Here is a 23555-nt window from a genome sequence, read left to right on the forward strand (position 1 = left end):
TTAGTATTCTTTCCATTACACTATGTTTCCATTGAACCCCAGTCCCCCCCCCCCCCAGCTGCACTGGCAGTTATTGCTTGCATGCCTAAGGCCCATGAGGAAATCAATTCAATGGGTAGAGGAAAGACTCACCTCTTTTGTCAACTGGGGCAAGTTTGGGGTGATTAAGATATGAAAGCAAAGCTTTTTGGGGCCAGGGGATTATCTCTGAGGCGTGTTTGGAACCTAGAACTAACTTATTAACTTGGAGGCAAACCAAACCCTTTATGACTCTCAGCTAATTGCCTGCCTCTCCTTCCTCAAAGCCTCACTTCTTATCGGTATATAAATGCCAGGCCCCACTGGCATTTCTATCCCTCTGCTGTATAGTCCTCTCTACTCTTCCTTGAGAAGCTCTTTATCCATTCACCATGAACAGACAAGTCTGCAACACCTCAGGCGGTGGGAGTCAGGGCTTCTCTGGCCGCTCAGCTGTAGTCTCTGGCAGCAGCCGCATGAGCTGTGTGGCCCGCATGGGGCGCTCTGGTGGAGGTGCCTGTGGGTCCCGAAGTGGGTCAGGTGGCTTTGGCAGCCAAAGTCTCTACAACCTGGGTGGCAACAGGAGCATCTCCTACAGTGTGGCTGGTGGTTCCAGGGGTGGAGCCTTTGGCTATGGTGGTGGACGTAGCAGCTGTGGAGGTGGCTTTGGTGGTGGTTTTGGAGGAGGCAGGGGAGTAAGAGGTGGCTTTGGAGGGGCTGGTGGCTTTGGAGGAGCTGGAGGTTTTGGAGGGGCTGGACGTTTTGGAGGGGCTGGTGGCTTTGGACCTGGTGGCTTTGGACCCGGTGGTTTCCCTGGTGGGATCCAGGAAGTGACTGTCAACCAGAGTCTTCTGCAACCCCTCAATGTGGAGATTGATCCCCAGATTGGGGCTGTGAGGACTCAGGAGCGGGAGCAGATCAAGACCCTCAACAACAAGTTTGCCTCCTTCATTGACAAGGTGAGAGAGCCCCCATCGAGCCAAAAGAAGTGCTATCCTTTTTGATTGGTTATGGGAAGATATCCCAAGAATAGTGGCAGTGTCAGGAAAACAAAGGACTCAAATTCTTTTCTTAATTCCACCATGATGTACAGTGTGACATGGAAGAAATAGCTCAACCACTCTGTGCTTTTTTTCCCTCACATGTAATCTGGGGGAAGGATTTTTGTTGTGGTCTCACTCCATGACATAGGCTGAGGATAAAGGAGAGGGGAAGTGAAAGTGCATTGAGGTCTGGGGGAAGAAAAGAGTTGGAGAAGTCCAATCTTACAGTTACCTTTCCAACATTTATGGTGAGCAACAGACCTTCAGGCAATCAAAATCTCATTGGCATTTGCTCATTCTTGGAGTGCATTTTCATATCTTTCTTTGCCTGTAGACTTATCTTCCTTATGTTATGAGTTGGCTAGTGTGAAAATAAACATACATTCTCTTAAAGTAATGGTTCTCAAACTTTTCCATGGTAGTAGAACTTTTCAGTTAGAAAATCAGATCCCCTAAAATTATTATATTTAATGCACAATTAACAAACTACATAAGGCTCATTAAAAAAATCCTAGCAAACTTTGGGTATTTCATGTTTCCTTCGTGTACAGTTTGACAAACACTCTTTAAAGGCATAGAAATACATAGATGTGGATGAATGTGATGGATATCATGAAGAAGTCAGTTCTGGACTGAAAATTAGACCTGGATAATCCAGAAACTGGATAATTGAGAGTAAACTTGTAGGAGTGGAAATGTATGAGGATGACTGTGAATAATTTTGTTATTTTTCTTGCTTTTATTCCTCAGCAGAATTAACAGTGATGAAAAATTTCAGAATCCAAAGACCTTCCCTTCTGTAGTACCTTCTCCTCAATGAGAAGCTTGGATTTTTCTATATTTGTAGGGGAGAGAGAGAATGACCTAGATGGAAGGCCTGGATTGGTGCTGGGGTCACAGCTGGCCTTGAACAGAGGTATCTGGGCCAATCCTGTCCGTCCAATATGATGTCTTGTCTCTCCTGATGCTCTGTAGGTGCGGTTCCTGGAGCAGCAGAACAAGGTTCTGGAGACCAAATGGGCCCTGCTTCAGCAGCAGGGCATCAACTCTGTCACAGGCACCAACAACCTCGAACCCCTATTTGAGAGCTACATCAGCAACCTTCGGAGGACTTTGGATGGGCTCCAGGGAGAGCGAGGGAAACTGGATGGGGAGCTGAGGAGCATGCAAGAGCTGATGGAAGACTTCAAAAAGAAGTGAGTGCTCCCAACTCCACTTGGAAGATTAGCAGCAAGGCATGGTCCTAAATGGGGCTTCTCATTGCTCCTAACTCAATCTTCAGTCAATATCCTTTGATTGATTGATATACTGAAGTATGGCCAACCAGAGATTTGACCTCAATTAGGCACCAAAAGGCCTTTGCTTGCCTCTAGAATGCAGAACTAGTAACAAGAAGTAGAAATTGCAGAGAGGAAAACTTAGGCTCCATGAAATTAAAAAGCTTCCTATTAGAGCTGCCCCAAATGGAACGTTCTGTCTTGAGAGGCAGTGTTTCCAATCACCGGACAAGGGCAAGAAGATATTGAATAATACCTGTTGGAGATCTTGTAAAGAGGATTCCTGTTCAGGTATGGATTGCCTCTGAGGTCCCTTGATTCTTTGATCCAAGGTGGAATGATCCCATAAAGTGGAGGGAGATTTCTAATAAACTCTAATCCTAGGACTCTTCTAGCTTGGGGAGAAGAAAAAGAGGAGACAATTGTATTTGGAGCTCTTGGAATAGCCTAGCCACTTGACTTCTTAAGGATGGATGGGTTTATTTTGCTAAGATTATTCCTAATGGATGATAGCTCTCAAAAGACACAAACTTTTCTTCTTTCTATAGCAATACCCCCAATTCCCTATGGTTTTTTTTTTTGGTTAGGCAATGGGGTTAAGTGACTTGGCCAGGGTCACACAGCTAGTAAGTGTTATGTGTCTGAGGTCAGATTTGAACTCAGGTCCTCCTGAATCCAGGGCTGATGCTCTATCTACTGCACCACCTAGCTGCCCCTATTCCCTATGTTTTTAAGAGACAACATTGTACAGATTATGGGATTTGGAGTCAAGAGACCTGAATTTGAATCCTAACTTTGCTACTTACTACCCTCATGATTTGGGCAAATCATTTGTCCTTTTTGGGCCTCAGTTTCCTCATTTGTAAAATAAACTAAATTTTTTTGGTCATTAAATGGCATGAATTTTCTTTCTTTTTCGTTTTGTCTTTTATTTATTTATTTAGTTTTGGTTTAGTCAACATTCACTTCCATAAACTTTTGAGTTTTAAATTTTCTCTCCCTCTCTCCCCTTCTCTCTTCCCAAGACAGCATGCAATTTGATATAGGATCTACATATACATTCATATTAAACATATTTTCACATTAGTCGTGTTGTAAAGAGAATTAGAACCAATGAGAGGAGCCACAAGAAAGAAGAAACAAAACAGAAAAAAAAAAGAGAGCAAATAGTATGCTTCGATCTGCATTCAGACTCCATAGTTCTTTCTCTGGATATGGAAAGCACTTTCCATCATAAGTCTTTTGGAGATGTCTTAGATCCTTGCATTACTAAGAAGAGCTAAGTCTGTCAAAGTTAGTCATCGATAAAGTGGCTGTTACTATGTACAATGTTTTTCTGGTTCTGCTCACTTCACTCAGCATCATGAACTAGATTATTTTTAAAGTCCCTATCAGCTCTCAGTCCTATGTTCTAAAAAGTTATCCTTCTTCTATAGGATCTTCTATCCTATCTTCTATAGAAGTTATCTATCCTAACTATGAAGTTAGATATATGAGGAAAAATCCCTTTTTGTTGAGAGAGAGAGAGAGAGAAAGAGAGAGAGAGAGAGAGAGAGAGAGAGAGAGAGAGAGAGAGAGAGAGAGAGAGAGAGAGAGAGAGAGAGAGATTTTGCTTGTATCTCTGGAGTTTCTCTCTCCTTTTTCTTTTTACCCCTGAGATGACGCTGTCCAATTGTGTTTCTTTTTATTCTACAGATATGAAGATGAGATCAACAAACGCACAGCTGCAGAGAATGAATTTGTTGGGATCAAGAAGGTAAGTGAGATAGGATTGGTTAAAACTACGATTCTATTCTTGAGGGTTGTCACTCCATAGCAGATTCAATCAGCAATGCCTTAGGGTTTGTCCATCTACTTTTTCATAAATGGACCTTGGAAGAGAAAGGTTCTTTATGAGGGCAAAGAGACATTTTAAGAAACAGGATTGTTGCTCTTATCAATACAATTAATCACTATCAATATACTAATTGACAATGAATATATTCAACATTAATATTGCACAGTGCTTAGAGTGTCAGACCAGAAGTCAGAAAGACTTATCTTCCTGAGTTCAAATCTGGTCTTAGACACATACTAGTGACTCTGGGCAAGTCATTTGACCCTGTTTCCCTCAGTTTACTCATCTGTAAAATGAGCAGAAGGAAATTACAAACCACTCTAGTATCTTTGCCAAGAAAGCCCAAAATGAACTCACAAAGAATTGGACATGACTGAAACAATTGAACAACAACAAAAATAAACATTAAGTGTCATTATTAATAGTCACCAATTATTTTTATTTATTTTTAATTATTTTTATTTTTTTTAGTCACCAATTATAATAATAGCAATAGTGTACATTTGCACACGTTAGAAATCTTGAGGAACTTGGTAATAACACTAATTAATTCCTCTGTAATGCAGAGGTCCTTAAACTTTAAAAATGTTTTGACAATTGTATTTCAATATAATTTGTTTTCTTTTTAAACTTTTGTATTTTGTTTTATGCATTTAAAAGCATTACTTTGAGGAGGGTTTTGTGCACAGATTTCTAGGTGTCTATGAACTCAGATGGGAAAATTACATCTTTATTTTAACATAATTGGTTTCTTCTTTAATCTTATATATTTGAAATGCATTTACAACATTATGCATGCATGCACAATGCATAGAATGGATTTAAAACATTAAGCATATATGCATAAGGGAAGGGAACAAGCATTTATTAAGCATCTTCTATGTGCCAGGCACTGTGCTAAGCACTTCACAAATATGAGCTCATTTGATTCTTGCAACAACTCTGTGAGGTGGGTGCTATTATCTCCATTTTATAGTTGAGAAAACTGAGGTATGCTTAAGTGACTTGCTCAGGGTCACCTGCTTAACAAGTTTCTGAGTCTGGATTTGAACTCAAGTTCATAATGTATTAAGTGCATTTAAAGCCCCTGAAAAGGGGCCACAGACTTCCTCAGACTGCCAAAGAGGTCCAGGACACACAAAAAGTTAAGAAACCCTGCTCAGTGCTTTTAAGGCATTCAAAGCACAGACTTTCAACAATCTTGTGAGGCATGTTGTACAAGTGTTGTTATTCCCATTTTGTAGATGAAGAAATGGAGGTGGGTACTGGGAAGAGGTAGTGTAGTGTAGTGGATAGAGGGACACATTTGGAGTCAGAAAGATCTAGGTTTTAGTCCATGCTATGAATGTGATCATTGGTAAGTTGCTTAATGTCTTAGTCTTCCTGGCAACACTTTAAGACTGTAAGTCACAGTTGTCATCTGCATTGGTGTTGGGAAGTTCCCTCTCAAGAATTCACAACTATGTTGACATCACAATTCCATATTCCCCTCTCTAACTCCTGCCCCCAACCCCATAATGCCTCTAGATTGAGCATAATATACTGGTATAAACTCAGAAGGTAGGACTATTGAATGATTCTTTGTCACCTAACTTGGAGCATTCTGCTCCAGAAATAGACGATTATCCTTCCTTGTCTATTAGGGCCCAAGTCATATAATGTGTTAAGATTAGAGCAACCAGAGGCATTTAAAGAAAAAAAAATAGTGATGCTCAGGCCTTGGTGTAGTGGAAAGAAGACTGGATTTGGAGTCAGAGGACTTGGATTCTAGTCCCAGCTTTGTTATTTACTAGCCGAGACTTTGGGAAACTCATATCCCTCCTGTGAGTCTCAAATGCTTTATCATTTAATGGGACCAGTACTTACACTTATGCACCTACTTCAGAGTGTTGTTGTGAGCAAAGGTGCTTTTTAAAATTCTAAAGAAAGGTTTTATTATGAATAGAATAATTTAATGGAGTTATGCATAAAATGATAATAATAGCCAGAGAGGGATGGCCCCAAATGAAGTTTACTTTGGAAAAGGTCACTTATTAAGAAGAAAGTATGCACTGGGAGAGGGAGCACTGAGTCTGAGGGGATAAATCTCTGTGCTCCTGTTCTTTCCCTTAGGATGTGGATGCTGGTTATATGAACAAGGTTGAACTGCAGGCCCGTGCAGACAGCTTGACAGATGAGCTCAACTTTCTGAGAGTTCTCTATGAGATGGTAAATATCCTTCCTCTGTCTACCCCAACTGTTCTTTATACTTCCCCTCAGGCACCTAAATTCTGTTCCTTGTCAGCACCATGGACAAGGCAATGATGATCTGACCTTCCTGGGGATGTGACCTTCACATATTACCAATGATGTTTAAATAGTAGTAGCCTTAGAAAAAGGCTACTTTGCTGCTCTTTTGATCATCCAAATTTGATTAGGCCTTAGTGTTTTCCTCAAATGCTCTTTTCCTTCCTCCTCATCGTCACTCTGTCCCTTGCAGCATCTATTCTCCAACTCCTTCCCCAGCCTATAGCAGCAGTGTCCTCAGCCTTCCATCTACCATCCACACATAGAGGACCCTGGGGATGAGGGAAAAAAAGATTCCATTTCTATTGGTCCTGTTGCCTGATTTCTACTGGGCCCCAAGTCTGATTTCCAACAGTCCTTCCCTCTCTTTTCACAAGATTTAATGAGTGATTTCTTTATGTGATGTAACTTGATATCTTGACAATTTTCCAGATTTCTTTAAAGTTTACAACCTGATTTCATTCAGCCTATGATCAAACCCCAAATTTAAGCTTTTTTTTTCTCTGTCTCATTCTTTTCTTTTCTTTTTTTTTTCTTTTTGGCTAGGCAATGGGGTTAAGTGACTTGCCCAGGGTCACACAGCTAGTAAGTGTCAAGTGTCTGGTCTGAGGCCAAATATGAACTCAGTTCCTCCTGACTCCAGGGCCAGTGATCTATCCACTGCAGTATCACCTAACTGCCCCTCTCTGCCTCATTCTTGGCATGGCCTTTGTGGTGTCTCTTCCTGTTTCAACACTGGGTCTTTCCATTTCCCCAACCCTCGTAGCCTGAGGGTGGGTGAGTGACCATTTCTGTTCTACAGGAGTTGTCCCAGATGCAAAGCCATGTCAGCGACACCTCTGTGATACTCTCCATGGATAACAATCGCTGCCTCGACCTGGACAGCATCATTGCTGAGGTCAAGGCTCAATATGAAGAGATCACCCAGAAGAGCAAGGCAGAGGCTGAGGCCGCATACCACACCAAAGTAAGTTTTCTTCTAACCCGTCCCTCCATCTCGCCCTTCCCTTTCCCTCATGGAGAACCATGCCAAGAATTGAGCTGAGAGTGCCTCAGCCTTAACACAGTCATCTTGTTTTACATGCCAGTTGGGAGAGCTGCAGACCACAGCTGGCAAATATGGTGATGACCTGAAGACCACCAAGAGTGTGATCATGGAACTCAACAGGATGATTCAGAGATTGCGAGCTGAGATTGAGAATGTCAAAAAACAGGTGGGATATAACGCTGCACAGCAGGGCTTGGGCTGGAGATTTCTCTATTGTTCTGAAGACAGTGGGGCAATAATGGAATACATGTTGGGATCAGATTAACAGAAAGAATATTTGGTCTTTTTGAGAAAGAGGGAGAAGCAATTGGCTACTTCTACCTCACCTTTAACACTTTCTCCTTGCAATAACTTATGGGATATAATGGGCTCTGGAAGGATTTTTTTTTGTAAATAGTGTTTTATTTTTTCCAATTACATGTAAAGATAGTTTTTAACATTCATTTTTTATAAGATTTTGAGTTCCAAATTTTTCTCCTTCCCTCTCTCCCCTTCCCCCACCCCAAGATGGAAAGCAATTTGATATAGGTTATACATGTGCAATCATGTCAAACGTATTTCCACTTTAATCATGTTGTGAAAGAAGAAACAGAACAAAAGGGAAAAACCATGAAAGAAAACGAAAAACAAAAAACCAGAAAAGTGAAAATAGCATGCTTCGATCTGCATTCAGACTCCATGGTTCTTTCTCTGGATGTGGATAGCATTTTCCAGCATGAGTCTTTTTGAATTGTCTTGGATCTTTGTGTTGCTGAGAAGAGCTAAGTTTATCATAGCTGATCATTACATAATGTTGCTGTTACTATATAAAATGTTCTCCTGGTTCTGCTCACTTCACTCAGGATCAGTTCATGTAAGTCTTTCCATGTCTTTGTGAAATCTGCCTGCTTATCATTTCTTATAACATAATAGTATTCTCTTACATTCATATCCCACAGTACCATTCTCCAACTGATGAGCATCTCTGGAAGCTTTTGACTTTCTAGATGTTCCTTCTGGTGTAATGAGGAGGTAGAGTCGATTTATGCTACAGGCACCAGGATACACTGGAATGGTCTAAGGAATCCTGAAAAATCCCTGGGGTGGGATAATCTGCTCCTTATGGCAAATAGGCAAGAGAACATCTCACCAGAAGGAACATCTAGGAGGTTAAAAGCTTCCAGAGTCTATAATATCTCATAAGATATTACACTCAGTTCTTTGAGAGGCCTTGTTTTGGGCACAATACAAGTCTATAACTTTTTGTTTAGCTCTTATGGAGGATGCCATTTCACAAGAAGAACATGATTCAGTAAAAGGGACTTTTAACAGACCAGGCAAATAAAGCCAAAGACTCACCAGGCTGGATTTCTCCAGCTTGTGGAAGAAACTTGGTTTCCTGACTTCTAGTATACGTGAATTATGATGACCCAGTTGCAGAATTGGCTCCTGCCTGTCTCCACAGTGTCTGCCATTGGGGATTCTTCCTTAGGGGAGAGAGGGACATTAGAAGGGCAACAAATATCCTTCTAGGAAAGAATGAGACTCATCCTGTTTACTCCACTAACCCTTCTCCTACTGCTCTTCCTCCCTTAGAATGCCAACCTGCAGACAGCCATAGCTGAAGCTGAGCAGCGTGGGGAGCTGGCCCTCAAGGATGCTCAGGCCAAACTCCAGGGATTGCAGAGTGCCCTGCAAAAGGCCAAGGATGACCTGGCCCGTCTGCTGCGCGACTACCAGGAACTGATGAATGTGAAGTTGGCCCTGGATGTTGAGATTGCCACCTACAGGAAACTGTTGGAGGGAGAGGAGTGCAGGTATGGAACCAGAGGGACAAAACCTTGACTAGATTAGACTTTATAATCATTTCCATTATTATTCGAGACTGGACATTGCTGGAATTGCTAGTTTGATGAGGGAGACAGGGCATAAACAGAGAAAAAAAATGAAAGCATTTTTCTAGAGCAATATGGAGAATAATCATAAAATGCTTAGCACTGTGCCTGGTACATGGTAAGTGCTATATAAATGTATTATATATATATATCTATATATATCTATATACACACATGCACATATGCATATGTATATGTATATATACACACATACATACATACATGTGTGTGTTGTGTATGTTATTGTTTGGGGTTTTCTTGGCAAAGATACTGGATTGGTTTGCCATTTCCTTCTCCAGCTCATTTTACATATGAGGAAACTGAGGCAAATAGGGTTTAGTGACTTGCCTAGGGTCACATAGCTAGTAAGTATCTGAGACCAGATTTGAACTCAAGCCTTCCTGACTCTAGGCTTGGCACTCTATTCACTGCACCACCTAGCTGCCCCATACATATGATATCATAGGATATGACATTATCATGCCATATCATATTATATATTATATAATGGTATAGTAATAGTAACAGCTAGCAGTCATAATGTACTTTAAGGTTTATAAAGCACTGTACATGTGTTATCTTATTTGATCCTCACAACAACCCTGGGAGCTGGCCTACCTGGGAGGTAGGTGCTATTACTATCCTGATTTTGCAGATGAGAAAACTGAGGCAAGCAGAGATGAAGTGACTTGTCCAAGGCTACACAGCCAATAAGTGTCTGAAGCAGAATTTAAATTTAGGTCTTTCTGACTCCAAGCCCAGTACTCTTTTCCAGCTGCCTCTGATAAGTAGCAAGAGCAAAGGTCTTGGAGTTAGGAGAGGCCTGGGTTGGAATTGTGGTTCTGAACCTTATTACTTGCATGACTTACCTCACAGGGTTATTGTCCTGCCCCAGACAGTGAGATCCTAAGCAAGTTACTTAACCTCTGAGTCTCTGTCTTCTCATCTATAAAGTAGGGATAATAGTACCTACCTCATGGAGTTGTTGTGAGGAGATAATTTTGAGTGTCTGTTTTCGATTCTCTGTTACCCTTAGCCTGCTGGGTGTTGGGGGAATTGTGGGAATGACTTTTTCTTTCTTTCTTTCATTTCCTTCCTAGAATGTCAGGAGAGTGCCAGAGTGCTGTGAGCATCTGTAAGTACTTTTCATGAAGAGTCTTTACTCTGATTGGAAGGGGGAGGTTACAGAGAAAAATAATCCCTGCTAATTCAGGTTACCTTACCAAACCCCCTGGTCAATTTTTCTTGGGCCACTGAGATTGTGTCTCTTGGTTGAGGGTCCAACCTATAAGACTGTTGGGAATTCCTGTATTGTTTGGGAAGCAGTTTTGTCCTAAGGACCACCTCTCACTAGAGTCTAGTTTCTAGGATTCTCAATGTCCTAGCATCCTGGGAATTAATGGCTTTTGTCAAATGCCACTCGGGAGACAAGTTGGGTACTTCAGTAATCTTAGGAAAGCCTGTCAGAAACAAATCTTACCAAATGCTCAGAGACTCTCCAAGAACAGGAAAGAGCTTCAGATATGTTATAGTGGGAAGGGCACTGTTTAGAATGAGAGGACCTCAGTTCAAATTTCCCTTCTGATACTTACTGTGATCTTGGCCAAATCACTTATCCTCCCTGGGCCTCCATTTGTAAGTTGGGAAAATTGGACTAGTTGGCTTCTCCATGGTCCTTTCTGACTCTACAGTTATGATCCTATGTGCCTGGGGGAGAAGCGTTTTTATGGCCTTTGTGATAAGGGAGTCATCCAGGCTTCTCTTAAAGAATTTCAGAGATGACTTCCTAAAGCATTTCTGTCAATTGACCTTTTACATCCCTTTCCCATCTGTCATCCCTTTTTATCTTTACAACTCCTTTGGGACAGAGAAAAGAAGAGAAGAAAAGCAGAATTCTGATTCTGCCCATATAACACTGACAGTAAGGGTAGAGTTAGGATTTGAATCCACATCTCCCTGTCCCCTTGGTTGAGCTGGGTGTACATTTTTTCCTCTAGCCATGGTCAGTAACGTTACCAGCAGTAACACCAGTTGTGGTCTTGGTGGAAGCCGTGGCAGTTTTGGAGGAGGAAGTGGAAGTTTTGGTGGTACCAGCAGTGGCAGCTATCTCAGTGGTGGAAGCAGTGTTTCTGGAAGCCGAGGGAGTGTTTCTGGGAGCCAAGGGAGTGTTTCTGGGAGCCAAAGGAGTGTTTCTGGGAGCCAAAGGAGTGTTTCTGGGAGCCAAGGGAGTGTTTCTGGGAGCTGGGGCAGTGCTGGCAGCAACTTAGGGGGCATCCAGACCTCTGGAAGTGGAGGATACAGCTCTGGAAGCAGAGGCAGTTCCAGCATTCGTGTGTCCCAGACCAGCTCCAGTCAACGCTGCAAGTAATCTCACAATGAACACCAAACTCAAACCTCACTTGGCCTGATCCGATTTGTCTACCTTTATTTCCTTCCTTCTCCACCCAGTATCATCTTTAACTCCTTGCTCGTCATCAACAAAATACCCTTGACCTTCCTGTCAAAAACCCTAAGGAATGGATTCTTTTCCCTGCTAAGTCCCTTAGACAACAATGAACTTTCAGCTTGTTTTCTCCCTTTCATCTATAACCAGTTTTAGCCAGACTGGTCAACTGGTCTTGAAAGCTGGATAACTGGCCAACCAAAAACCAAGAATGGAGGTATCTCTGAAGGAACCTTGGCAATGGTAATTTTTTACCTTTTACCTCTAGCCTGTGCCAATGCCAGCACTGATACTGGACCTTCACAGTCTACTCTGCTTCCCCCTGGGTTTTCTTTATATCCTGGAGTCAGTGGTCCAGGGCAGGAATTTTTTAGCATCGTTTGTGCTGGAAGGTGATTTGCTCTGGTTTCTAGAAGCATAATATTCACTCTTGGTTGGGCTGGAGTGTTGAGTGGATAAGATCTTTTGACTTCCAGTTGCTGTGGGCTCTGCCACTTCTCCTCATCCTGTCTTCTTGGGCTTCTCCTGGTGTCCACAATGCCCTAGGCTGCTCCCTTGCATGGTGAAGAGTGTTTTGCACTTCCTTACTTCAATAAATTGCACAGTTTCACAGTTTGGTTGTTGAGTTGTCTGTCTTGGACATTTTCACAGAATCACAGAGTTGGCCAGGACCTCTACAGCCATCTAGTCCAACCTGTACCCCAAGATGTAACATATCTACCCAGTAAGGAGTCATCCTGCTTCTACAGTTATCCCTCCCACATGATGGGGGTTAGGATTGTGGGGGTTGGGGGTGCTGTGCTCCTGTGATCTGGAAAATCCGTGTAAAATTTTTTGGCCTTCCCTTCGTACCGGAGAAGAAGACCGAATTTTTTCTTTTTCTTTTATGGGGTGTTTACAGTACCTTATTGTAAAATTTGGGTTAAGTATTTTTCTGTGTCTTCTGCCAGCCTTCATGTGTTGACTGAGGCCTCCACAAAACTCCCCCCCAAATTCCCATTTAATTTCTTATGCTGACCCACCATATATCATGGGGAAAGTCATGATGTGGAAGGGATAACTGCATATGAAAATGTCCATTGATGGAAACCTTCTCATTTCTATTTTTTGGATAGCTCTAATTATTAGGGAGTTTTTCCTGGTATCAAACCTAAATCTGTTTTTTTTTTTTTGCAAATTGTACCCATTGTTTCTGGAGGAGAGAGAAATTCTCAAGCTGGTAGATCATGGAAAGATCTCCTACTTCTCATTTTACCATTGGGGCCTGGCCTGGCCATAAAGAATTCACTCCTCTTGAGGAGCTCAAGCATGTTTCTCTCAAGAGGGTTGCAGAAGAGACTGCCTCTGGTACCTCCCTGGGTGAAGAGGAATTAAGCTTAGGTATAGCTTTGGAGCTTCTGGGAAACTGTGGGAAGGCTGTGGATGGGGCATATGTAGAGCACCTGTGGCAACCCTGCTCACCATGGGGTCACTAGGATGGTTATCTTGGTCCAAGGTTCTCTGTGGGTCCACATCCACTCACAACCATAGTTCATGAGTCTTCTGCAATGGATCTACCTTTTCTCTAGTCAGTGAAGGGAGAGTCAATTCAAAGGATAGGCATTCAGGGAAATAACATAGTAAATGAATGGAATATTCTCTTCATAACAAAATACGAATGCCCTCAGTGGGGAGAGTGAGCATACTGAGGGATCATGCAATGAAGGTGCATGAGGGACACACTTATGGGGTCTACAAGGGGTCATTGATTTTTATTTGAAAGGGACTGATTTTTTTCTTAATGGTATTTTTTCCCCAATTACATGTAAACTATTTTCCATCATTCATTTTTGTAAAATTTTGAGTTCCAAATTTTTCTTCTTCCCTCCATTCCTCTCCACCCCAAGACAGCAAGCAATTTGATATAGGTTATACGTGTACAATCATGTTAAACATATTTCCCATTCATCATGTTGTGAAAGAAGAATGGGAACAGAAGGGAAAAACCATGATAAAATAAAAACCAAAAACAACAAACAAAGCAAAAATAGTATGCTTCAATCTGCATTCAGACTCCATAGTTCTTTCTCTGGATGTGGTCAATATTTTCCATCACGAGTCCTTTAGAATTGTTTTGGATCATTGTATTGCTGAGAAGAGCTAAGTCTATCATAGTTAATCATTACACAATGTTGCTGTAGCTGTATACAATGTTCTCCTGGTTCTGCTCACTTCATTCAGCATCAGTTCATGTAAGTCTCTCCAGGTTTTTCTGAAATCTGCCTGCTCATCATTTCTTAGAGCACAGTAATATTCCATTACACTCATATACCACAGCTTGTTCAGCCATTCACCAATTGATGGGTATCCCCTCAATTTCCAACTCTTTGTCAACCACAAAAACAACTGCTATAAATATTTTTGTACATGTAAGTTCTTTCCCCTTTTTTATGATCTCTTTGGAATACAGACCTAGTAGTGGTATTGCTGGATCAAAGGGTATGCACACTTTGGTTGTCCTTTGGGCATAGTTCTAAATTGCTCTCCAGAAAGGTTGGTCAGTTCACAGCTCCACCAACAATGCATTAGTGTTCCAACTTCCCCACATCTTCTGCAACATTTGTCATTTTATTTTTCTGTCATATTAGCCAATCTGATAGGTGTGAGGTAGTATCTCAGAACTGTTTTAATTTGCATTTCTCTAATTAATGATGATTTAGAGCATTTTTTTAATTGAAAGGGACTTTAAAGGTCGAATCCAAACCCTCTTACTTTACAGATTAGGAAGCTGAGGCCCAGAGAGGTCAAATGATTCACTCAGGGGTCAAACAACTAGTGAGTGGCTGAGGCAGGATTTGACCCCTGGTTTTCCTGATTCTAAGCCAGGCATCTATGCCACACATGTGGAGGGGCAATCCATGCCTCCAACAATGCAGTATGATGTTATTGTACTACTTTCAATTGGCCTGCTTCTTCCTTAGGGTTGTGTATCCTTGGAGAGTGTTGCTTTGCTGAGTTTGTTCCTTGCCCTTTAGGGAGGGACATTTCTGTCTTGATGTAGCCTTCATTCCACTAGGGTACAATAGCTAGAACCTGCCTTGTTTAGGGCATACTGACAGCTCTCTAGTTATAATTACTCTACTTAACTAACAAAAGCCAGGCAGAGTTCCCTGAGATCATAGCCTTCTATTACAGAAAATAACCTTACAATTATCCAATCTTCCATTCCCCTAGGATCCTCTCTGGCTTAGCTGCAAATGAATCTGAGGTGGGTCAAAAGTAACCAAAGTAGGAAAAGTCAGGGTTATCCATCCACTTAGCCCAGATTCTAATATTATGCAAATTGTTTTGTCAATAGCAAGGCAGGCCCAGGAAAGGACAGCAGAAGAGACTGCACATATGAGACAGGGTGTGGGTAGATAGGAGAGTCAGGTTGGAAGCAGTTGATCCTCCTTGTCCCCCTTTTCCTCCTCCACTCACTCCATAATTCCAAATCTGATCTTAAACCTGGTGTGCAACTCTGGCATCTACAGAAGATTAGAAAGAATTCAATTCAACAAGCATTTATTAAATACCTGCTGTGTGCCAGATATCTTGTTAAGTGCTAGGGATAAAGACAAAAATGAAAGCTGTCTTGGCTTTCAGTTCTACTGATTGGAAACAATGGGTACATAGCTGTAACAATACAAAATGCATAAGAAACAAATACAAGATAATTTTGTCAGGGGAAGCAGCAATAGGGAAGTAGCTGCAAATCTCTCTCTGTCCCAGACAAATTAATCTAGGCCTGTAAAAACTCATAGAGAATTGCCCAGGGCCCTGAAGGATGCTTTCTGAACTGTACTTAATTCTTCCTGAACTAATCATATTTCTTAAGCTTTGAGAAACACTTCTATTCTCTCTCGATCCCCCTTTCCTCATCTTCATTGCTTGTCTGGGGTTCTGGGTCACTTGAAAATGTGAACAATTGAAAGCTCGGAAGAAATCTCTTCACACATCTTAAAAGTTCTGGATCGTGGGTTTGCTCCTCATTTCCCACTTGAATACTTCTCCTGTTGATTGGGGCCACATTTTTGACAAATCTCTTGGTTACTCTTAGGGTGTTTTTGCTAAATGTTTCAGTTTTGTTTTGTCTTTTTATCATTGTCTATGCCTGGCTCTTCATATCTCTGAGATAAGGGTTGTCCAGTAATAGTCCCAAAGTAGTTTAAGTGGCAGAAATTCCTATAGAAAACCTTTAAGGCCTTGCCATCAAGGGATGGGGTGTAATAGGAATCATAGCTACCATGTGGGCTAGGCTAGTTTTACCTTAACTGATATTGAAACTGTCTTTGAAAATTAATTGGTTCAGGAGACTGAGGCTTAGGCTGTTGACATTGCTTCCTGCTGGCCAAAGTAGAAAAATCCAGTCATGAGGTGCTAGAAGCATCTCTGACTAAAGTCAGCTTCTTCCTGACAGACCAGCATGTCCAATACAGAGGGAAGAAAACTATACCCAAATGCACCAACAATGAGCCCGTGTTGAATATCCTTTCCTTTCTTTGGCTAAATAAACCTCTGTTAACGTTAAGAGTTTTAGGGGTGCATCATTTTTTCCAGTATTGAACCTGGACTATAAGACCAGCCTATAACTTCCCCTCATTCTGAACACCAATACTAATTTTTTTTAACACAACCTAAATTTGAACAAGCTTTTTAAGCTACTGCATTCATATCATTGACTCATTCGGCTTAAAGGTCACTAAACCTTCTCTAGATACTTTTCCCATGGTCTCTTGTGTAGTCACATTCTCTTACAATCAGCACTTACATACTTCAGTTTTTCAATCCTGATATATCTATATTCATATATTATATAAATTTGTGTGTATATATATATATGTATACACATGCACATGCTCACCCATATATAATACCATTTATCTATATTGAACTTCATTTTATTAGATCTGTCCCATCATTTCTGTCCATCTTTTTAGGTATTGATTCCACTGTCTAACATGTTGTCTATCTCATCTATATTTAAACCATTCAGAAACTTCATAAACATATTAATGATGCCTAAATAATTTATAAAAATATTGAATACAACAACTCAAGGGACATTCCACTAGAACCATGGTGTCCAATTCAAATAAAAATGGAGGCTACTAAGCCCAACGTAAGGAAGACTGTAGGTTGGATATTGACTTAGACAACCACGTATTAATATTATTTATGTTGTATCGTATTTTTATTTATTTTGCTAAATATTTCCTAATTACATTTTAATCTGGTTCAGACTGGACGCGGAAATGTCATGGGCTACAATGTGGCCTGCTGGCCATTGTGTTTGACATCTCTGTACTGCAGTCCTCTCTTGCCAGGTTGACATTGATTCAGTAATCACTACTCTTCACCCAGTTCTAAACCCACCTAACTGTGCTGTCACATCTCTCCACTTTATCCACAAAGACAAGAATGCAAGAGATCTTGTCATAATGAAATCTGAGTATAGAAAATCTGCCAGACCAGCATGTGGCCAGTGGCCAGCATTGACCACGTGGCCAGTCAAGTAACCCTGGCCAAAAAAAATCTTAGTTTGACATTACTTTTTTTTTGAAAGTTCTTATCCATTTATTGCTGGCAAGTTTATATTATCGAGTCTTGGTTATAGTGATTATAAAATACTGCTTGGGTTCACTTTTAAAAACTTATTATTTATTTTATTTTAAATTTTGGAACAAAACAACCACTTTACATAACACAGTATTATAAAAAAGATGATTGCACATGAGACTGCAAATCTATTATGTACAACCTGCTATTCCCAATCTATAGTTTGACATTTCTTATTTTTAATGAATGAATACTGGAGGAAACAACAAACCTACAAATACCATGGCCTTTTCCAGGGGAGAAAATATCAAGCCAATGGCTATGGCAGAATACTTTCAGAGCATTACTATCATCCTGAAATCAAAGCTAAATGGGAAAGACATGTTTAAAACAATTCACTCCTATATAATAAGATGTTAAATGCACACTTTCAGAACTATGAAATTGATCATAACAGATTTGGAAAGCATCCTAACAAAAGCCCTCACCCTATTGAGGAAATGCAGGGCTTATCACCCGAAGACTATAGAAGCTATAGCTATAGAAGCTATAGAAAAAGTAATACTTCTTTGCCAAAGAAGAAGAAGAAGAAGAAGATTGATGGACATAATTTTAAAGCACATGATAAACGAGTTATAAGCTTACAGAAATGTTTTTGGAACATGCAGTTATCATTTCTTTAAGCAATAATAAAGGCTGATAACAGATAAACACCACTGAATTTGTCAAATGTAACTGAAAGTGGATCACCTCCAGATGGAGTCTCTGAAATGGATACAATCCAAAAACAGAATCAAAAGGCTCTCCATGGGTAACATCTACATGAGCAGAAGTGTCAAAAATTACTGAATCTTGTGGATTTGTTTGTGGGGATGAAGAGATTTATGATGTCACTTCAGGATCAGGTCATTGTTGACAGAAATTATAGAAGGATTATCCTAAAGTAGCCTGAACTTAATGATATAAGGATATTATGCAAGGATATAGTGCAAACTGCACAATGTATCACTACAGACTGTAAAACAGAAACTGCTAAAAAATCTAGCAGTCTTTAAGGTTGTCAGTGTTTGTGTTGATCAGTGAGGAGGCTGACAGGGGTGGGGAACTTGTGTATTCGAGGACATATGTGGTCCTTGGGTGTGGCCTTTTGACTGAGTCCAAGTTTTACTTTTATTAAGGGGATTTGTTCTGTGAAGTTTGGATTCAGTTAAAGGGCCACACTTGAGGACCTAGAGGGCTACATGTGGTCTCGAAGCCACAGGTTCCACACCCCTGGTAGGAAAAAAGAGAGGACATCTGAGCTAGGGTTGTTGCAGGGGAAGGAAACAAATATTTATTAAGTGTGAGAGTTTGGTGTTATTATTATTTTACAATTGAGAAAACTGAGGCAAACAAGGCTTAAGTGACTTGCTCAGGTTCATACCGTAAGTGTTTCAACTGGATTTAACCCCGGGTCTTCCTGATTCCTGAGCTGGCATTCCTGACTCCACCGAGTCACCTAGCCGCCCTACTGCTTTACCTACATGAGTTTTATTCTATCCACTGCGCCATCTAGCTTCCTCTAGAGAGGAGGGGACAGATAAGAGTGATATTGTAGAAAAAAGATTGACAGGGTTGGCAACTGATGAAGAAGAAGAATCAAAGATGACAGATTTCAAGACTGATTGGCTGGAAGAATGCTAATGTAATCAAGAGAAATAGGGATATGGCAGGTTTTGTAGGGGAAGAAGATGAGTTCAGTTGGATTTGTTGAGTCTGAGGTCCAACAGAACATCCAGATGGAGATTTCTGGCAACATCTTCTAGATCAACCTCCTCATTTTACAGAATAAGAAACTGAGGCCAAGAGAATTAAGAATAAAGAAGCAGTGTGGTATAGTGTTAGAGTTCTGGACCTGGAATGGGGAAGACATGAGTTCAGATCCTGGCTCTGATACTTACTAGTTGTGTGACCATAGATAGGTCACTTAACTATTTTGTGACTTTTAAGGTCCCCTCTAGCTCTAAATCTATGATTCTATGATGCCATGATTTGCCCAGAGTCATCGGACTGGTGTAGTGTTGCAGAGGGAGCACTAGCCTTGGAGTCAGAGGACTTGGGTTTGAATTTTGACACTGTTATTTGCTAGCTGTGTGACCTTGGGTAAGAAAGTTAGCCTCTCTGAGTCTCATTTTCCTAACCTGTAAAATGGGGCTAATAACATTCATAATACTTACCTCACAGGCTTGCTGTGAAGAAAGTATCTTGCAAACCGCTAGACGTATAGAAGCTATTGTTAGTGGCAGAACTGTGACTAGGATCCAGGTCTTCTAAGTTCCAGTCCAGTATGCAGAGATGCTTGGTGGCATGGTGGATAGAGTGCCAGGCCTAGAGTCAGGAAGACTTGAATTTGAATCCAGCCTCAGACAATTACCATTTGTGTAACCTCAGGCAAATCACTGAACCTTGCTTGCCTCAGTTTCTTCATCTGTAAAATGAACTGGAGTTCCACTCCAGTATCTTTGCCAAGAAAACCCGAAATGGGGTCATGAAGAGTTGGACATGACTGAAACAACAAATGCATTACATTTTTCTGTTTTCTAATGAGCTGGGCATATTTTTTTCTGATTTGATAAGATATGTGGCATCATTAAACCATATGAAATGACCATTGTTGTTCCTATCTATACATTCATATTTATTATTTATTTAATGCTGAATTACTGGAGAAGGCATCTAGGGAGAAGAAAGTGGTAAACAGTTTGGAGGAAGAAGGGGAATAACAGGACTAGATGGAAAGATGTCCATTGTAATTCAACCATTGAGGTTAATAAGTTTAATCTTTTTTGTTGAGGGGGGTGTGAGGCAATCTGGTTTAAGTGACTTGTTCAGGGTCACACAGCTAGTAAGTGTCTGAGGCTAGATTGGAACTCAGAATCTCCTGACTCTAGGCCGGGCACTCTATTCACTATGCTACCTAGCTGCACCTAAGTTGAATCTTTTAAAGAAGACATTCTGCATTATTGAAGCTGTTACTCACCAGTAAGAATGCTCCATGTTTGGATGCTGACAAATTGATCTGACTTTTATACGTCTTATATTTTGGAACAAGCGCCCAAGCTGAATCAGCATTTTAATGAACAGTCTGCAATCTAGGCAAAGGGGCTTAAATTAAACAGTGATAATCCTTTATAAAGGAAGTTTTTAGTGAGAACCCTTGAGTCATGAATTTAGTAATTCTCCTCTGGTGCAGACATTAACATCTGCTCACCCATACAACATAAAACTAGTTAAAGAGCTGACTCAACTCTTCTGATGAAGAGTTGGACCGTTTTCTATATATAGCTAATCACACTTGCCTCCTCCTACCAGTTCTCCCATCCTACCTCCAGCTCTGCACCCCATGCCCCATCATAGACTGCTGACAGAATGTATACATGGCCATATTTTCACCTTCACAGAAATACCAAAGCATTTCCTCTATGCACTCCCACTTGTTAGGGTTTGGGGGTTGGGTGAGGAGAGATGGTGTGTTGATCATTATATATAGAGCTAATCATGACATCTATAATCTGTAAAGTTTATAAAGGTCCTTTCACATTACAACTTTATGAAGTATGTCATATAAATATTATTATTCTCATTTTACAAATGAGGAAGCTGGGCCTCAGTGGCACAAAGTGACTAGACTACAGTTAAATAGTAAGTGTCAGAGCCAGGATTCAAACCCAGAGTATATTTAAAAGTAAACAAAATCCTTTAAGAGGGTTCAGGTCTCTTAGCCATCTCTTTACCAGCCTCCAGAAACCAGGCCTTGGAGATTTAACTCTTTGGTGCCTGTCTTTGGGCCCCATCTCTCCTTTTGCCTCAGTTTCTCTAGTTCTCTAGCCATACTTCATTTCACTAGCTGGCCAAATCCTTATTATCTGCCTTTACTCCCTGTCCCACGACCCCCTCCTCCCGCTTTCCAGGTCGTGAGCCCTAATTAAACCAGCTCTGTCACTGATCTTGGAAAGGATGTGTCCATCTTCTTCCTTATGGCTCCACATGTAATTGTAGGGTTTATGAAGTGCCTTGTAACTTTCCAAAATACAATATTTTCTTCTGGTTACCAGTGTCCCATCTGTGTTGTCTCTCCCATTAGAATGTAAACTTCTTTTTTTTTTTGTCAAGGCAATTGGGGTTAAGTGACTTGCTCAGAGTCACACAGCTAATATGTGTTACATGTCTGAGGCCAGATTTGAACTCAGGTCGTCTTGGCTCCAGGGCCAGTACTCTATCTACTGTGCCACCTAGCTGCCCCAGAATGTAAACTTCTTAAGAGAAGGAACTAGCTTTACTTCTGTATTTTTATCACAATGTTTGGATAAATGATAAGAGCATAATACATTTCTTTCACTCCTTTCAATAGTAAATTTTTAGATGGTATTTTGGTTTCATTTTAAAAACGACATACCTATGTATATAGATATGCATACATGAATATACATATATATTATCTATCCATCCACTTCATGTATCTACCCATCCATTTATCCATCCATTCATCCATCTATCCATCTATCTATCTATCTATCCTTTCAAAGTGATTTCATTTTAGTATGTAACCTGTATTAAAGGTCAGCCTATAGTCAGAACAATGCAAGTTAAAAACAAATATATGTTGGAGCCTTACTATAAGCCTAATTATGGGAGAGTAGCATTTGTTAGAAAGTGGGTTCATAGGGGCAGCTAGGTGGTGCAGTGGATAGAGCTCCAGACTTGGAGTCAGGAGGACCTGAGTTCAAATCTGGCCTCAGACACATAATACTTACTAGCTGTGTGACCCTGGGCAAGTCACTTAACCCCATTGCCTAGCTAAAAATAAAGCAGGTTCAATGTGGTTCCCATTTAATGGGATTTATTTACTGAAGAATTATGCATTGTCTTTAAAGGTCATCTCACCTATACGAGGCAGTCTCAAGGTAAAACTCCCAGGACAATCCATCGTATCTCTACAATATATCTCAAGTATTTACAATGTATCTATGATATATCTTTACAATTTATCTACCTTTACAAATATCTGTCCCCATGTTTACATTGCTACTGATACTATCCCAGGTCAGATGCTCACTACCTTTTGCTTGGACTGTTGCCAACAAATCTGATAGGTACATTTTTCTATGTTCCCCTAATTTACTTAAGATATCACCCTTTATGTCTAAATCATGTACCTATTTTGGCTCTCTTTTGGTATATAGTGTGAGATATTGTTCTATGCCTAGTTTTTGCCAAACTACTTTCTAATTTTCCAGTAGATTTTATCAAATAGTAAATTCTTGCCTCCAAAGCTTGGATCTTTGGGTTTATCAAACACTAGATTACTATGGTCATTTACTTTTGTATATTATGTACCTTATCTCTTCTACAGATCCACCACTTTATTTATTAGCTAGTACCAAATTGCTTTGATGATTAGGCTTTTTTTGAATACTATTTTGTTTTTCTCAATTACACATAAAATCAATTTTTAACATTTGTTTTTTTTTAAAATTTGAGCTCCAAATCTTCTTCCCCCCTCCTTCTCCTTGAGAATACAAGTAATTTGATATAAGTTACACATGTGCAATCATGCAAAACATTTCCATATTAGTCATGTTGTGAAAGAAAACACAGACCAAAAAACCCAAACAACCCAAACACCACGAGAAAAATAAAGTAAAATAGCATGCTTCGATTTGCATTCACGCTCTATCAGTTCTTTCTCTGGATGTGGATAGCATTTTTCATCATGAGTCCTTCAGAATTGTCTTTGATCATTGTATTGCTGAGAATAGCTAATTCATTCACACTTGATCAATGATACAATATCGCTGTTATTGTTTACAATGTTTTCCTGGGTTCTGCTCACTTCGCCTTGCTTCAGTTCATCTATGTCTTTCCAGGTTTTTCTGAAATCATCCTGCTCCTCATTTCTTATAACACAATAGTATTCCATTACAATCATATACCCACAATTTGTTCAGCCATCCCCCAATCCCTTCAATTTCTAATTTTTTTGTCACCACAAAAAGAGTTGCTATAAATATTTTTGTACAAATAGGTCTTTTCCTCCTTTAAAACACCTCTTTGGCATGCAGATCTGGTAGCAGTATTGATAGATCAAAGGATATGCACAGTTTTATAGCCCT

The 23555-nt window shown here is 40.4% G+C and overlaps 1 protein-coding gene across 1 annotated transcript; it reads left to right on the forward strand.

Moving 5' to 3' along the window:
• Nucleotides 1–410: 410 nt before the first annotated feature.
• On the forward strand, nucleotides 411–11751 carry LOC114040330 (keratin, type II cytoskeletal 2 oral-like). The gene is made up of 9 exons (XM_027858405.1): nucleotides 411–977; nucleotides 2037–2257; nucleotides 4034–4094; nucleotides 6288–6383; nucleotides 7264–7428; nucleotides 7550–7675; nucleotides 9085–9305; nucleotides 10484–10518; nucleotides 11381–11751. Exons 1-9 carry the CDS (start codon nucleotides 411–413, stop codon nucleotides 11749–11751), a joined length of 1863 nt encoding a protein of 620 aa, XP_027714206.1.
• The last annotated feature ends 11804 nt before the right edge of the window (nucleotides 11752–23555 follow it).

This window comes from Vombatus ursinus, unplaced genomic scaffold, assembly GCF_900497805.2.
Source record: "Vombatus ursinus unplaced genomic scaffold, bare-nosed wombat genome assembly UNPS02012958.1, whole genome shotgun sequence".
In the NCBI taxonomy this organism is placed as follows: domain Eukaryota; kingdom Metazoa; phylum Chordata; class Mammalia; order Diprotodontia; family Vombatidae; genus Vombatus; species Vombatus ursinus.